Here is a 16,619-nt window from a genome sequence, read left to right as displayed (position 1 = left end):
GCCATGGTGGTTTGCTGTGCCCATCAACCCTTCGTCTACATTAGGTATTTCTCCTCATGCTATCCCTCCCCTAGCCTCCTATCCCCCAACAGGCCCGCCCCAGTGTGTGATATTCCCCTTCCCATGTCCATGTGTTCTCATTGTTCAACTCCCACTTTTATCTACCATAACCTTGAAATTGTCTTATGCATTCACTTGTTTGGATGTTATATGACTCTTCCACTTTAATATAGCCTCCATCAGGACAGAGATTTTTTGCTTCTTTTTTTTTTTTTTTTTTTGTGACAGTGTTGCTCTGTCGCCCAAGCTAGAGTGCAGTGGTGCGATCTCAGCTAATGCAACCTCCGCCTCCTGGGTTTAAGCGATTCTCCTACTTCAGCCTCCCAAATGGCTGGAACTACAGGCATGCGGCACCTTGCCTGGCTAATTTTTATACTTTTAGTAAAGACAGAGTTTCACCATGTTGGCCAGACTGGTCTTGAACTCCTGACCTCAGGATATCCGCCCACCTCGGCCTTCCAAAGTGCTGGGATTACAGGTGTGGGCCACAGCACCCAGCCTGATTTTTGCTTCTTTTATTCAGTGGTATTTGCCTTGTAGAAGTAGCTCAATAAATATTTGAATAAAAGAATAAGTATTGTTTATTTTGAAACTAGTTAATGACACTTGTTAAAAAGAACAAAAGCAATTAATGGTGATGAAAATTACTAATCCTAGAAATTTTTAATTTAAACTAGTTAATATGGATATAGATCTTGCATTAATAGATATTTTATAGAAATAAGTCAGTGACTATAGATTTAAGTATTATGCCTTTAATTATATTTTTCTTTTATCTTGTCTGTCTGCATGATTATGAGGTGATCTTGTGAGGCTATGGAAGAAAATTAATTAGAAAAAACACATAGTAGAACAGCAGAGTTGACATTGATAATAGGGGATATGGGTGAGTGGGTAGATGCATATTTATAGGCATATTGCCTTCCATTAAGGAAAATTGAGTGAAGATTTTCTTACATTTTTGCCTGCCTTTTATCATGGTACTTGCAGAAGTAGCAATTGTTTGATTGTTTTAGGACTTCAAATATTTATATGTATAAAGAGTTATTTATTTTATGAAATGCTTTAAACATATAGAAAGGTTAAGACAATGTAGTGAGTACACAGGTGTACAACACCCACATTGAAAACAAATATAATGAATATCCAAGTACCTACCACCCATATTAAGCCATATGATAATTTTACTTTTTGATTCAGTTTTTAAATCAGAAGTATAACATTTCAGTTTAAATTGAAAATCTCTTAACCTTCTCCAAACATAAGTTTACTTTCCATGAGAATGCAAAATAAGTCTTGTGATACCGGTACATGAGTTTAAATAATTTCATAGCTTTAAAATGCTTTAAAATGTTTATGAGTGAATAGTTCAATTTTTTTTTCAAAAGAAATTATCTGAGAATAGAAAATGTACTGTTTGCCAGCTGAACACTTTGCAGTTTTGTACTGTGGGAAATTTATCTGGTGCCTATGCTCCATGTATTTATATATTTTTTAAATTGTGCAGCATTCTGTACAAGAATTTCAGTGCCAAATTGTTAACATTGGTTACATTGGGTGGAGAAGGTTGGATCATGGTAGAATTATACATTCTGAATTATTTTGGTATTATTTAAAATTATTACAAGGAAACGTTGTTTTGAAATAATAAAAACGATAAATGTTAAACATAAATATTTTTCACTTATCTTCTAAAGTGTGGTATCAAACACGTCATCTCACAATTGATGCAATACAAAAAACATTTGCAATTATATGTGCATATATATATCTCATATATATACACCTCTCATTCACATGCATACACTTTACAAATATATATCACCAATCAAATATGTACATCACTTACTCATATTGCTTTTTCAAGTATCTTCATAAAATTTCTAAGGAAACCATGTTTCCTCTGTTAAATCATGCTATTTGTGATCATTTTAAGGAGTGCTATTATTTTTTATTTACTTTCTTAATAGAGAATGTCCTCTTTCTAACTCAGCTTGGTTAACAATTTGTATTTTAAAAATTAGCAATGTATTCATAATTTAGCAATCCTACTCTGAGCTGTATATCATCTAAACATTGATTATGAGCCACCAATAGAGAAAATAACTCTCATGACTGGTTTATGGTATCTAACATGTTTTATTCCCATCGATAGAAAACCACGTATAATCTAAGAAAAACAAGTTTTATGAAAGCTTGTTAGAAAAAACATAAAACTTGCTTTTTCTTAAATTATACATGGTTTTCTATTTCTTGGAATAATCAAAATTTAAGTAAATCAAAGGCAAAGAATAACAATTACCATTAGCAGAAACTGAAAGCTATATTTTGATTTTGAAAATATAGCTTTATATTTTATTTAAAATATAGGGTACTTTAGTCCCTGAAGTTCATTTATTATATTTTAATATCATTAAAATATATTTTAATATCAATTGATTAAAATAATTTTCTCTGTATTTTCTACTTTGAATGATGAGAGACAGTTCCAAATGGCAGCATACATGTTTTGAAAACATTTTTGTGTTTTTACAGTATTATTGTCTTGGTGACCATTGTTTTATATTATTTCTAGGTCAAAGAGTGGCTCTGTTTGAACTGTCAGATGAAAAGAGCTCTAGGCGGGGATCTGGCTCCAGTTCCATCATCACCCCATCCCAAACCGAAGACTGCACCTGTTACCCCGACATCAGCAGTGAGCAAATCATCCCCACAGTCACAGCAGACTTCCCCAAAGAAGGATGCTGCCCCAAAACAGGATGTCTCGAAGGCACCTGAGCCTAAAAAACCACCACCACTAGTGAAACAACCAACCCTTCACGGCGCTCCTTCAGTCAAGGCCAAGCAGCCTCCTGAGGCAGATTCTTCGTCTAAGCCAGCCCCTCCCAAAGAACCCTCTGTCCCATCTGAGCAGGACAAGGCCCCTGTTGCTGATGATAAACCAAAGCAGCCCAAGACGGTAAAGCCACCCACAGACCTTGTATCTTCATCATCAGCAACAACAAAACCTGATATTCCAAGCTCCAAAGTACAGTCACAAGCTGAAGAGAAAACAACCCCTCCTCTAAAAACAGACTCTGCCAAACCATCACAAAGTTTTCCACCAACAGGGGAAAAAGTCACCCCAGTTGACTCTAAAGCCATACCTCGACCTGCATCAGATTCAAAAATTATTTCACATCCTGGGCCTAGTTCAGACAGCAAAGGTCAAAAACAAGTTGACCCAGTTCAAAAGAAGGAAGAACCCAAGAAAGCACAAACCAAAATAACTCCTAAACCAGATGCCAAGCCAATGCCAAAAGGGTCACCAACACCCCCTGGCCCACGACCTACCGCTGGCCAAACTGTCCCCACACCTCAACAGCCCCCAAAGCCTCAGGAGCAGCCAAGACGTTTCAGTCTGAATCTGGGAAGTATTACTGATGCCCCCAAATCACAGCCTACAACTCCTCAAGAGACGGTGACTGGGAAACTCTTTGGGTTTGGAGCATCAATCTTCAGCCAGGCATCAAATTTAATTTCCACTGCAGGCCAACCTGGACCTCATTCGCAAAGTGGACCAGGGGCCCCAACGAAACAAGCCCCTGTCCCTTCACAGCCACCTACTTCTCAAGGGCCACCCAAATCCACAGGTCAGGCACCACCAGCACCTGCAAAGAATATACCTGTGAAAAAGGAAACAAAAGCCCCAGCAGCTGAAAAATTAGAGCCCAAAGCTGAACAAGCTCCAACAGTAAAACAAACAGAAACAGAAAAAAAGCCGCCAGCTGTTAAGGATAGCAAATCTTTAACAGCTGAGCCTCAAAAGGCTGTCCTTCCCACAAAACTGGAGGTATCTCCCAAACCAGAATCAACCTGTCCTCTCTGCAAAACTGAACTCAACATAGGTTCTACGGATCCTCCTAACTTCAATACTTGCACTGAATGCAAGAATCAAGTGTGTAATCTCTGTGGATTTAACCCTACACCACATTTGACTGAGGTAAGCAATACATGTATTATATATGGATGTGAGTCTATGCGTTTATTTTGAAGTGTTTGGGTGCCAAATATCTGTGCAAAAAATACATTTCTAGTGAAGAAACTAAGTTAATATCTTAGAAGTTTTAATTACCTACTACCAGCTTACCATCTTACTAAGAGTTCATGTTATTTGTGCTTTCCTGGGTTAATGTACCATAAGTAAGAAGATGAAGTAAGCTAAGTTAAATGAATATCTTAATTATTAAATTAATATAACAATGATTCAATCATTCATGAAATAAAGACCCATAGCTTTGAGTTGGTTTTCACACGTCAACTCCAAATAAAGGTTTTAATGTATTATTCCTATCTCTAATCCTTCCAGTCTCTGCAATACATTAACAAAAGAAGTTTGTTTGGTTGAATATGCATACACACCATAAAATCTATTATGTTAAGAACAGTTAAAAACTGTTAAGAACTTTGTGTAAGCTAATAATTTTGCCTAGTAGAAAATAGTGGTTCAAATATATTATATCTAGGCTTTTTCTAATTCTGTTTGGAATATTATCTGGTATCCATATGAGATGACACTGTACTAGGAACTGTGGAAAGAAAAAAAAGATATATGGATTTTTATAACTAATGTGAAGTATTTTTTATGGGATGATAAGAATACTTTTTCTGCAGTGTAAATGACTAAAAAGCAGATGGTGAATTTCTAATACAGTTATAAAAGAATGAATCTATTAACATTAATAACATGTCAGGGCTATTACAATATTTGGATCTTGAGAGATTGGGAGTTAAATGATTACTGTTATCTTAGATAAGTAACAACAATGTTTTAATAAACAGTCTGCGAATTAATCTAAACAATTGTTCCAAGCTTTTATATAAATCAAAAATACTTAGGAATAATTTCACTCCACTGTCCTTGATTTTGTTATTCATTATGATGGAAAAATTGAACAGATTTTAGCATCTATATAAAATAAGCTTTAGAGTTTGTTTGTTTCTGGTGATATTCTTGAGTTAAATTTTTTTTTAAAAATATGTAGAAAAATTTGTTTTACTTTAAAAAGACATTTGTCTGCTTTGATCTAATTAACACTATGTGATAATGTTGTTGCTACAAGTTTAAGTAGATTTTTTTTTCTCTTTAGTTATGATGAATAATTTTAACTAAGATTCATTTTAAAGGGACATAAATTTTAGTTTCTCTTAGCACTTCATGAGCGGTAACAACTACCATTATTACTTACAGTGTTTTGGATTCAATGTAAAAGCAAAACAAAACAAACTTTAAATTAAAAAAAATACTTTTAGAAGAGCAGTTTTTGGTTGTGAATTTATGAAGGAAATATTTTCCCCAATACAATTGTATTTATTTTATACATTAAAAAAATTGTACCCTTTAATGAGGATTCTTATAGTATCAACACAATGCAGTTAAAAAGCAAACTTCATTTCTTAAAACTATACTTTTTGCCTTTAAAGTATATTTTTACATAGTAAAAAGTGCAGGTTGAGCACTATAATTTAAATTTTACATATATGTGTATGGATATGCATACATATATATACATTTAGATAATAGTAATTATTAGAATTTTGTCAATATTTGGAAGTCTGTAATGACAGTTCCTTGGGTAGAAAGACAATAAACCTTCCAGGGAGATCTTTGATTTTCTGTGTGTTGGCAAATTATATTTTGAAAGTGGTAATTTGGAAAGAAGATTTCTTGAATGAAGCAGAGAATTACCAAGGACCTGTGTGGAATTTCACTACTTTGAATAGTTTGAAATCTAAATTGTCTCAAGTATTTTGATAGGTTAGATGAGGTCATACTTCAAATATGGTGAGTGAACATATTAGACAGTCAGTCATTGTTCAGATTTTTTTGATCTGTGGCAATTTCTTTGAATTTGGAGGATTATGTTTCAGAAGGGAAGAAAATCTAACAAAAGCAACTAGTATTCCTGGCTCACCTTGACTATGCTAATGTACATGAAGTTTTCAGTTAGTATAAGGTCTTGGTGACCTCTGGTTTCTAGGTAAAGATCACCGGGCATCAAGGGAATGAATGAAGGTTAGCTGAGTTATTACATGTTCAGGTAGTCTCTGTCATTACTACCTAGGACTTTGGAGGAATGGCAAAAGAAGTTGGTTGAAAAGAGTGGCACAATGTGTTTGCATATTTCTGTGTACATGTGTGTATATACATTTGTACACACACATATATATATAAATAAACATATATACATATACCTTTATGTATAGATGTATATGTATCCAGCAAACTGAAAATACTATTAACAGGTGTAATTCATGGTGCAACTGCAGTGTTCCTGCTAATAAATCTTTCTTCATTTCTCTCAGGAGTTAGGAAAGCATCTCCTAGATTTTTGTTTTGTGTCTATGTTTTCTTTATTTTGCTTCTAATATGTTTCTTGTGATCTAATATTTTCTGCCTGGCTGGTTAGTACTATACTTCCATGCCAGTATCAGAGAGAACATTCTGAAAATACTCAGACTTTATGCCTGAAGTGTAAATAAGTGGTATTCCCTCAAGAAAGAATTCAATAATTTCATTTATTTTCTAATAAAGTATGTCCAACTGTCTAATACAAGCCTCTGCTTCTCCTGTACTGGTCTCTGGGAGACACAACATTTTTCCTGCTGGGGCCACCCTGACCTCTCTCCCTTTGTTCTGTTTCTCTGGTTGTAAGAAGAGCTCATCATGTTTTGTCATTGGTTACGGAGCTGTAGATGGTTTCCCTCTTTCCCCCTCATTAATCAAACACACCTGTCGCTAAGGTGGTTTCCTGTTTCCTACACAACACCCACGAGTGCACCCAAGGAGTGCCAACGGCTGCCTGCAGGCCCTGGGGTGCAGCCGGATCTCAGCCTAAGCTTTACTGTTTAACTGATTGATGCCCTGTTTGTATAAATGGTACTATATTCCCTTATCCTCTTACAGCAAGAGACCATTCTTTAGGTTTTAATCTCTGCCAAGTTAGGAAATACCTTGTCTTGGAGGGACTTTTTAAAATGGCAGGAGAGCTTTCTTAAAAAGCTAGTCTTACAGAATTTGAGAACATGCTGAAAAAACAGCTTAGTTGGCAAACAGTTTACCTACTGAATTTTGTCATTCTGATAAATTCAAAATGAGTCAAAATTACTCACAATGGATATTTATTTTATTGTTGTTCCCACCCTTTTCTAAGCTAACTTTTTACTGTGAAAATAAGATTTAAAAGTAAACATGTTTCCTCATGTTTGAGGAAGTCCTGGAGTCATAATTTTGCTTCCTTAGCAAGATGATTACTCATGGCCTAAATAATGTAGGGATTGCTAGGAGATATTTGTCACTATGCAACAAATGAGTCTTTTAAGCTAAGACCCAGTGATGTAACTGAGATTTTTTTGAAATCTTTACTCTACCTGGGCGGCTTCCACATTTTCCATTAAATACTCAAAAACGGCCTAGTGGGGTTGCCCTGCCTTTCTTAGTTTGCAAACACATATCTTCCCTTTACTTTAATGACCATTACTTAATACATTCAAAAGCATATATTTAGTACTCAAAAGCATTTATGTACACACACACACACACACACACACACGAAATTAAAGGCTTATATCAATAAGGAGAGATCAATAAGGAAAAAGGAATTCTACCAATAATTAGTTTCAAAAGAATTACATAATAGAGACTGATCAGCACGGTGGCTGACGACTGTAATGCCAGCACTTTGGAAGGCCGAAGGGGTGGATCACTTGAGGTCAGGAGTTTGAGACCAGCCTGGCCAACATGATGAAACCCTGTTTCTCCCAGAAATATGAAAAAGCCAGCATGGTGGTTCATGTCTGAAGTCCCAGCTACTCAGGAAGCTGAGGAAGGAGAGTTGCTTAAATCTGAGAGACAGTGGTTGCAGTGAACTAAGATCACCCCACTGCACTCCAGCCTGGACAACAGAGAGAGACTGTCTCAAATAATAATAATAGCAACAACAACAACAACATAATGCAGATCTACATTAATTAAAAATTTCTGGCATCCATGGCAAAGAAAGATACCTAATAGCACTTTTAAAATCAATACAAGAAAGTTTATAAGCTGGCCAGCAGAAAAATTTTTTTAGGAAATTAATTTAGGTCATTAATTTTTAAGACAAATTTTGATGTTACTTTTTGTTGAGCAATATTTAGTTAAAATATTAAATGATGATTTCAAAATGAAGCTGTATTTTTGTTTAAATTAATTTAAACCAAAAGCAATTTCCTTTTTAATTCCCATTTTTCTATGCATTTTTACATAGTTAATGTTCTACTCTGTATTGTCGTTCTGTATCTCAGCAACCATATAACATTTCTCCATATAATTATATACCTTAAGTATCATTTTAAATAGTTATTACCTAATTTTATGGATGTGTGTTTTGTTATACACATTTTTCTCATATTCAGGATTTAGGTTGTCATTTTTAAAATGAACTTTTTAGACAAAAATATTAGTATTTTTAACTATTTCCCAAGGAAAACTTGTATTAGAGTTACCAAGTCAGTGAATAAGGACCTTGGAATAACGGATTCTCTTTGGAGATGTGATAGCAGTCAACATTGTCACCACTAGTATATGTGATTTCTTTCTCACTATAGCCTCTCCAAACTTGAATATTATCTAAAGTAATATTTAATTTGCAAGTCTACAGGTGCTGTAATATTGTTCCTTTGCCTTTCATTTTTGATTACCAGACATTTTTATTTTAGATATTAGATGTAAATAGATGATTCTAATTATGATCCAGAAAAAAAACTGTGCGATGCTTGAAAAGGTAAATTGATATCAAACATACTGCTTTAAAAAAATTCTAAGAGGGCAGCTATTTTGACTCAGCCTGTGTGAGGCCATTGTGCTAAGCACTTTTCTCACAACAAGCCTGTGGGATAGGTTTTATGTATATTTTAGAGATTAGGAGAATCAGTATCTGAGATGTGTAGCTATCAAGCCTCAAAGGTGTGGTTCAGAGGCTAAGCCAGTGGTCTCTTTACGATACTGTTTAGGAAACCTAAGGCACTAGGTAACAATGCCACTTGTTCAGTGACCTCTTAAAGTTTCATTGGTTGATAATTGCTAGGATTTTAATACCAACATATTTGTAAATATGTGCATAAGATCCAGGTAACATTTGGGGACTTTGGAATAGCGATGACTGTGTTACATGGTTGAACTTAGAAAAATGGTGCAGATTTAGAGGTTCAGAGAGGCTGGAGGCTGGCATCACTATGCAAGTATTTTTTCCAGTGCATGCAAAGTCTTTACTCCATGAAAATGATAAATGTCTCAGTGTTTCATTGGTGGTGTGGTCAAGTCTTTGCTTCTATCTTTTTTGTAAAGTCTTCTTTTGTTACATCCCCAGAAATGAAATTATTGGGCCAGAGATTATGCACATTCTAACTTTGTTTTCCACAGTGGTTGTATAAATTAATATTCTAATGAAACTTGCATGTGTGCTACTGTTTTTCTGGAGATGGTCTGAAGCAATAGTCACAGGTCATGTGTGCTGATGAATGCTATGGCTAACTCAAATTACAACATGCTTGAAGTGTAAAATACAAACTGGATTTCAAAAACTTAGTATAAAAGAGTTAAATATCTCTAAAGTAATTATGTGTTGATTATATATAGAAATGATATTTTAGAATATTGGGTTTATATTATTCTTATATTATGACTTACTCATTTTTTTCTGGTTACAGGCTCCCACCTTATCTTTTCCACAAGCCATTTCTTTTTACTTCCTCAGTCTTGGGCTTTATCCTTGTCTCAATGGTTTGATCATGGTCTTTTTGGATAGTAATTGATATTTCTAAAATGTATAAAAGATGTAAGGCTTCCTTTGGCTCCTTCTGAATTCATCAAGTCCAATTAATATTATGTAAGGCTTTTGTTCCTTAAATATTGTTGTTACTATTGCCATTTTATCTTTTAACTTTGACGTTGCATATGTATGTGTTATAGTATATTTGTGTGGTTATTTTTGTATGGTCTACAGAGTAGATAAGACTCTCATTGTCAAGAGATACACTACTGATGCCTGGTATGGCCTGAGGATCGAAGTTATTAGGTCCTGCTAATCATCAGTAAGCAATATCCACATTATCTATTAGCGTACTGTAGCTATACCAAACTTTAGGTCAGAACATCCTATATTTTCTATTGACTCCTCTGGTTCCAAATGATTCTTCTGTTCTTTTAAGAACTTCTGGATCTGTTATACTAACTTTGTGGCTTCTGGTGAAACGTTCAGCTATTCAATTAATTGCTACCAGAAGACTCAGTAATGCAGAATATTAGAAATTGAAAATATTACCATGTCTAGTATTTTCTTTCTTTTTTTATGATGATCATTCATTTTACTTTAAAAATTCTATTTCAATAATTTTAATTTACTCTAAAAGTAGTATTCTTCTATTTTGATAATTTTAATTTCAAAAGTAGTATTCTTCCTTTTTACAATCCAGAGTAGTGAAATATCTGAAGGAAAATGGTTTCCTCTTCCCTCTACACCCTTGAAAGTGATATCTTATCTATTTAAACATATATTGTAATGCTTTCTGCTTGTTTTTATAATGGTTATGTACACAGAGTGACATGTGGAAGGATTTGACATTGTTAAAAATGTTATGGGTTAGTTACGTTTTTGAAAATCATTTCTTTTGAAACAAATATGTGAACTTATACATATTTTCATTGATTTTTTTCACTAAATATTATACATTAGTCATTCTCAAGTGAACACTCACTGACTTACCTCATATTTATAAGGTATCATCATATTTATAAGGTAGATAGATGTACAATATCTCACAGTACTGATAGACATTTTCCTCTTGAAAACCAAGAAATTGGGAGGGATTCTAGCTCTTGTTACTTTATAAACAAAGCTGTAGTAAAATGTCTATACATTTGAAATGATGTATAAGGTTAAGGCAAATGGGTTTTAAAATTTTATGGAAACTTCCATATTACTTTGTTAAATATTTATAGTAATTATAGTCCTGCCAACAATGTATCTCTTTTTTCGTACATTGACTAGTATATAATATTTATCAATTTCATGAGCCAAAAACTGTATTGCATTGTTGCATAAATTTAACTTTCCCTGCCTATTTTGAGGGTAAAACTTTTTATCAACATCATGACTCCATTAGCAAGTTATATTTCTCCTGTTAACATGTATACCTATGTAACAATCCTGCACGACCTGCGCATGTACCCCAGAACTTAAAGTATAATAAAAAAAAAAAAAAAGGAAAAAAATTTCCCTTTATAGCTGTTGGTGATTTTCGAGGAGGGAGTGTCTGTATATTACGTTTTAGATAATTTAATTATTTATCTATCTGGAAACAATCTTCCCTTATCTATCACTTATTTTTAAATTTCTTTTATGAAATTCATTCATATATGAGTTTTTTTGCAAGTATTTTAATTTTTCTTTGTGATTACTTATTTTTAAATTTTTAATTTTATGGGTACATAGTATGTGTATGTATTTATGGGGTATATGTGGTATTTTGATATAGGCATACAATGTCTAATAATCCCATTAGGACAGTTGGGTTATCAGTCAGCTCAAGCATTTCTCATTTATTTGTGTTAAGAATATTCCAATGTCCCTCTTTTAGTTATTTTTGAATATACAATAAATTATAGTTGACTGTAGTCACCCTGTTGTGCTATCAAATACGAGATCTTATTCATTTTACCTGTATTTTTGTGCTCATTAACTATCCCCACTCTCCCTCTGCACCCACTACCTTTCCCACCCTGTGGCAACCATCATTCTACCCTCTATCACCATGAGTTTGATTGTTTTAATTTTTAGTTCCCACATATGAGTGAGAATATGTGAAATTTGTCTTTCTATGACTGGCTTATTTTGCTTAATGTCTTCCAGTTCTATCCATGTTTTTGCAAATGACAAGATTTCATTCTTTTTTATAGCTGGATAATATTCTATGATATATATGTACCATATTTTCTTTATCCATTCATCTGTTGATCAACTTAGGTTGATTCCAAATCTTGGCTATTGTGAATAATGCTGCTGTAAACATGGGAGTGCAGATCTTTCTTTTATATACTTTTTCCCTTTCTTTTGGTTGTATACCTAGCAGTGGTATTGCTGGATTATATAGTAGTTCCATATTTAGCTTTTTAAGGAACTTCCATACTATTCTCCATAGTGGCTGTACTAATTTAACATTCCAATCAGCAATGTTTGAGGATCCTCCTTTCTCCAGATCCTCAACAACATTTGTTATTGCCTTCTTTTAGATAAAAGCCATTCTAAGTGGAGTGAGAGAATGTACTGTAGTTTGGACTTGTGTTTTTCTGATGATTAATGGTGTTTAGCAGTTTTTCATATGCCTGTTGGACATCTGTATGGGTTTTTTTTGTTTGTTTGTTTGTTTGTTTTTTTTTTTTTAGAAATGCCTATTCAGATCTTTTGCCTGTTTCGTTTCTTTTTTTTGAGATTTAGTTTTGCTCTTCTATTTTTAGTAAAGACACCATGTTAGCCAAACTGATCTTGAACTCCTGACCTCAGGTGATTCACCCACCTTGGCCTCCCAAAGTGCTAGGAATACAGGGGTGAGCCACTGCACCCAGCCCTTTTGCCTATTTCTTAAACAGATTTTCAGATTTTTTTTTATGGAGTTGTTTGAGTTCCTTGTATATCCTGAAAATAAATCCCTTGTCAGATGAATAGTTTGCAAACATTTTCTCCCATTATATGGGTTGTCTCTTTACTCTGTTTCCTTTGCTGTGAAGAAGGTTTACAGTTTCCCTTGCTGTGAAGGCTTTTAACTTTATATGATCCCAGTTTTCCATTTTTGCTTTTGTTGCCTGTGCTTTTGAGGTATTGCTCAAGAAATCTTTGCCCAGATCAATGTCCTGGAGAGTTTTCCTAATGTTTTCTTTTAGTAGATTTTTAGTTTCAGATCTTTTTTTTTTGTATAAGGTGAGAAACAGGGGTCTAGTTTCATTCTTCTGCATTTGGATATCCAGTTTTCCCAGGACCATTTCTTGAAGAGACTACACTTTCCCCAATGTATGTTTCTTGGCATCTTTGTTTAAAATGAGTTCACTCTAGATGTATGAACTGATTTCTGAGTTTTTTATTCTGTTCCATTGGTCCATGTGTCTGTTTTTATGCCACTGCCATGCTGTTTTGGTTACTATAGCACTGTAGTATAATTTGAAGTCAGGTAATGTGATTCTTCCAGTTTTGTTCTTTTTGCTCAGGATGCTTTGTTTATACTTGGTCTTTTGTGGTTTCATATAAATTTTAAGATTTTTTTTTCTATTTATGTGAAAAATGTTATTAGTATTTTGATAGAGATTGCATTGAATCTGTAGATTGCTTTGGGTAGTATAGACATTTTAATGATGTTAATTCTTCTAATCCATAAACATAGATTATCTTTCCTTTTTTGTGTCCTTTCCAATTTCTTGCATCAATGTTTTATAGTTTTCATTTAAAGAACTTTGACTTCCTTGGTTCAGTTTATGTCTAAGTATTTAATTTGTAGCAATTGTAAAATGAGTTACTTTCTTATTTTGTGAAGTTGTTTGCTGTTGGCATATAGAAATGCCACTGATTTTTGTATTTTGATTTTTGCGTCCTGCAAATTTACTGACATTGTTTATGAATTCATTTTTTTTCCCATTTATTTATTTTATTGCATTTTAGGTTTTGGGGTACATGTGAAGAACATGCAAAATTGTTGCATAGGAACAGACGTGGCAGTGTGATTTGCTGCCTCCTCCCCATCACCTACATCTGGCATTTCTCCCCTTGCTATCTCTCCCCAGCTTCCCACCCCCCACCGTCCCTCCCCTATTTCCCCCCAACTGACCCCAGTGTGTAGTGCTCCCCTCCCTGTGTCCATGTGTTCTCATTGTTCAACACCCGCCTATGAGTGAGAACATGCGGTGTTTGATCTTCTGCTCTTCTGTCAGTTTGCTGAGAATGATGGTTTCCAGGTTCATCCATGTCCCTACAAAGGACCCAAACTCATCCTTTCTGATGGCTGCATAATATTCCATGGTGTATATGTGCCACATTTTCCCTATCCAATCTATCGTCGATGGGCATTTGGGTTGGTTCCAGGTCTTTGCTATTGTAAACAGTGCTGCAATGAACATTCGTGTGCACGTGTCCTTATAGTAGAATGATTTGTAATCCTTTGGATATATACCCAGTAATGGGATTGCTGGGTCAAATGGAATTTCTATTTCTAGGTCCTTGAGGAATTGCCACACTGTCTTCCACAATGGTTGAACTAATTTACACTCCCACCAACAGTGTAAAAGTGTTCCTATTTCTCCACATCCTCTCCAGCATCTGTTGTCTCCAGATTTTTTAATGATCGCCATTCTAACTGGCGTGAGATGGTATCTCAATGTTGTTTTGATTTGCATTTCTCTGATGACCAGTGATGATGAGCATTTTTTCATATGTTTGTTGGCCTCACGTATGTCTTCTTTTGTAAAGTGTCTGTTCATATCCTTTGCCCACTTTTGAATGGGCTTGTTAGTTTTTTTCTTGTAAATCTGTTTTACTTCTTTGTAAATTTTAGATATCAGCCCTTTGTCAGATGGGTAATCTGCAAAAATTTTTTCCCAATCTGTTGGTTGCCGATTCACTCTAATGATTGTTTCTTTTGCTGTGCAGAAGCTCTGGAGTTTGATTAGGTCCCATTTGTCTATTTTGGCTTTTGTTGTCAATGCTTTTGGTGTTTTGGTCATGAAGTCCTTGCCTACACCTACGTCCTGAATGGTTTTGCCTAGATTTTCTTCTAGGGTTTTTATGGTGTTAGGTCTTATGTTTAAGTCTTTAATCCATCTGGAGTTAATTTTAGTGTAAGGTGTCAGGAAGGGGTCCAGTTTCTGCTTTCTGCACATGGCTAGCCAGCTTTCCCAACAACATTTATTGAACAGGGAATCCTTTCCCCATTGCTTGTTTTTGTCTGGTTTGTCAAAGATCAGATGGTTGTAGATATGTTGTGTTGCCTCCGAGACCTCTGTTCTGTTCCATTGGTCTATATCTCTGTTTTGGTAACAGTACCATGCTGTTTTGATTACTGTGGCCTTGTAGTATAGTTTGAAGTTTGGTAGTGTGATGCCCCCCACTTTGTTCTTTTTGCTTAGAATTGACTTGGCTATGCAGGCTCTCTTTTGGTTCCATATGAGTTTAAGGTGGTTTTTTCCAGTTCTGCGAAGAAGGTCATTGGTAGCTTGATGGGGATAGCATTGAATCTATAAATTACTTTGGGCAGTATGGCCATTTTCACGATATTGATTCTTCCTAACCATGAACATGGAATGTTTCTCCATCTGTTTGTGTCCTCTCTTATTTCGTTGAGCAGTGGCTTGTAGTTCTCCTTGAGGAGGTCCTTTACGTTCCTTGTTAGTTGTATTCCTAGGTATTTTATTCTCTTTGTGGCAATTGTGAATGGAAGTTTGTTCTTCATTTGGCTCTCTTTAAGTCTGTTATTGGTGTATAGGAATGCATGTGATTTTTGCACATTGATTTTGTATCCTGAGACTTTGCTGAACTTGCTTATCAGTTTCAGGAGGTTTGGGGCTGAGACGATGGGGTCTTCTAGATATACAATCATGTCGTCTGCAAATAGAGACAATTTGACTTCCTCCTTTCCTATTTGAATGCCCTTTATTTCTTTTTCTTGCCTGATTGCTCTGGCTAGAACTTCTAATACTATATTGAATAGCAGTGGTGAGAGCGGGCATCCTTGTCTGGTGCCACATTTCAAGGGGAATGCTTCCAGTTTTTGCCCATTCAGTATGATATTGGCTGTTGGTTTGTCATAAATAGCTTTTATTATTTTGAGATACGTTCCATCGATACCTAGCTTATTGAGTGTTTTTAGCATAAAGGGCTGTTGAATTTTGTCAAAGGCCTTCTCTGCATCAATTGAGATAATCATGTGGTTTTTGTCTTTGGTTCTGTTTATGTGGTGAATTACGTTTATAGACTTGCGTATGTGGAACCAGCCTTGCATCCCCGGGATGAAGCCTACTTGATCATGGTGGATAAGCTTTTTGATGTGCTGTTGCAATCGGCTTGTCAGTATTTTATTGAAGATTTTTGCATCTATGTTCATCATGGATATTGGCCTGTAGTTTTCTTTTCTTGTTGAGTCTCTGCCGGGTTTTGGAATCAGGATGATGTTGGTGTCATAAAATGATTTGGGAAGAATTCCCTCTTTTTGTATTGTTTGGAATAGTTTCAGAAGAAATGGTACCAGCTCCTCTTTGTATGTCTGGTAGAATTCAGCTGTGAACCCATCTGGACCTGGGCTTTTTTTGGGTGGTAAGCTCTTAATTGCTGCCTCAACTTCAGACCTTGTTATGGGCCTGTTCAGGGTTTCGGCTTCTTCCCGGTTTAGGCTTGGCAGGAGGCAAGTGTCCAGGAATTTATCCATTTCTTCCAGGTTTATTAGTTTGTGTGCATAGAGTTGTTTGTAATAATCTCTGATGATGGTTTGAATTTCTGTGGAAT

General features: G+C 35.0%; 1 protein-coding gene across 9 annotated transcripts in view; it reads left to right on the top strand.

The window, feature by feature from the left end:
• The window catches only part of PCLO (piccolo presynaptic cytomatrix protein), a 416,914-nt gene that overhangs the window by 27,820 nt on the left and 372,475 nt on the right, over positions 1–16,619 (top strand). For all 9 annotated transcript variants that reach the window (XM_032276463.1, XM_032276460.1, XM_032276462.1 and 6 more), the window contains exon 3: positions 2,636–4,042. In XM_032276463.1, the coding sequence (XP_032132354.1) occupies positions 2,636–4,042 (1,407 nt within the window). The remainder of the gene's footprint in view (positions 1–2,635; positions 4,043–16,619) is intronic.

The sequence above is a fragment of the Sapajus apella genome, unplaced genomic scaffold (genome assembly GCF_009761245.1).
Source record: "Sapajus apella isolate SASKATOON/1434 unplaced genomic scaffold, GSC_monkey_1.0 scaffold7, whole genome shotgun sequence".
Classification (NCBI taxonomy): Eukaryota; Metazoa; Chordata; class Mammalia; order Primates; family Cebidae; genus Sapajus; species Sapajus apella.
This window is presented reverse-complemented; position numbering and strand designations above follow the sequence as displayed.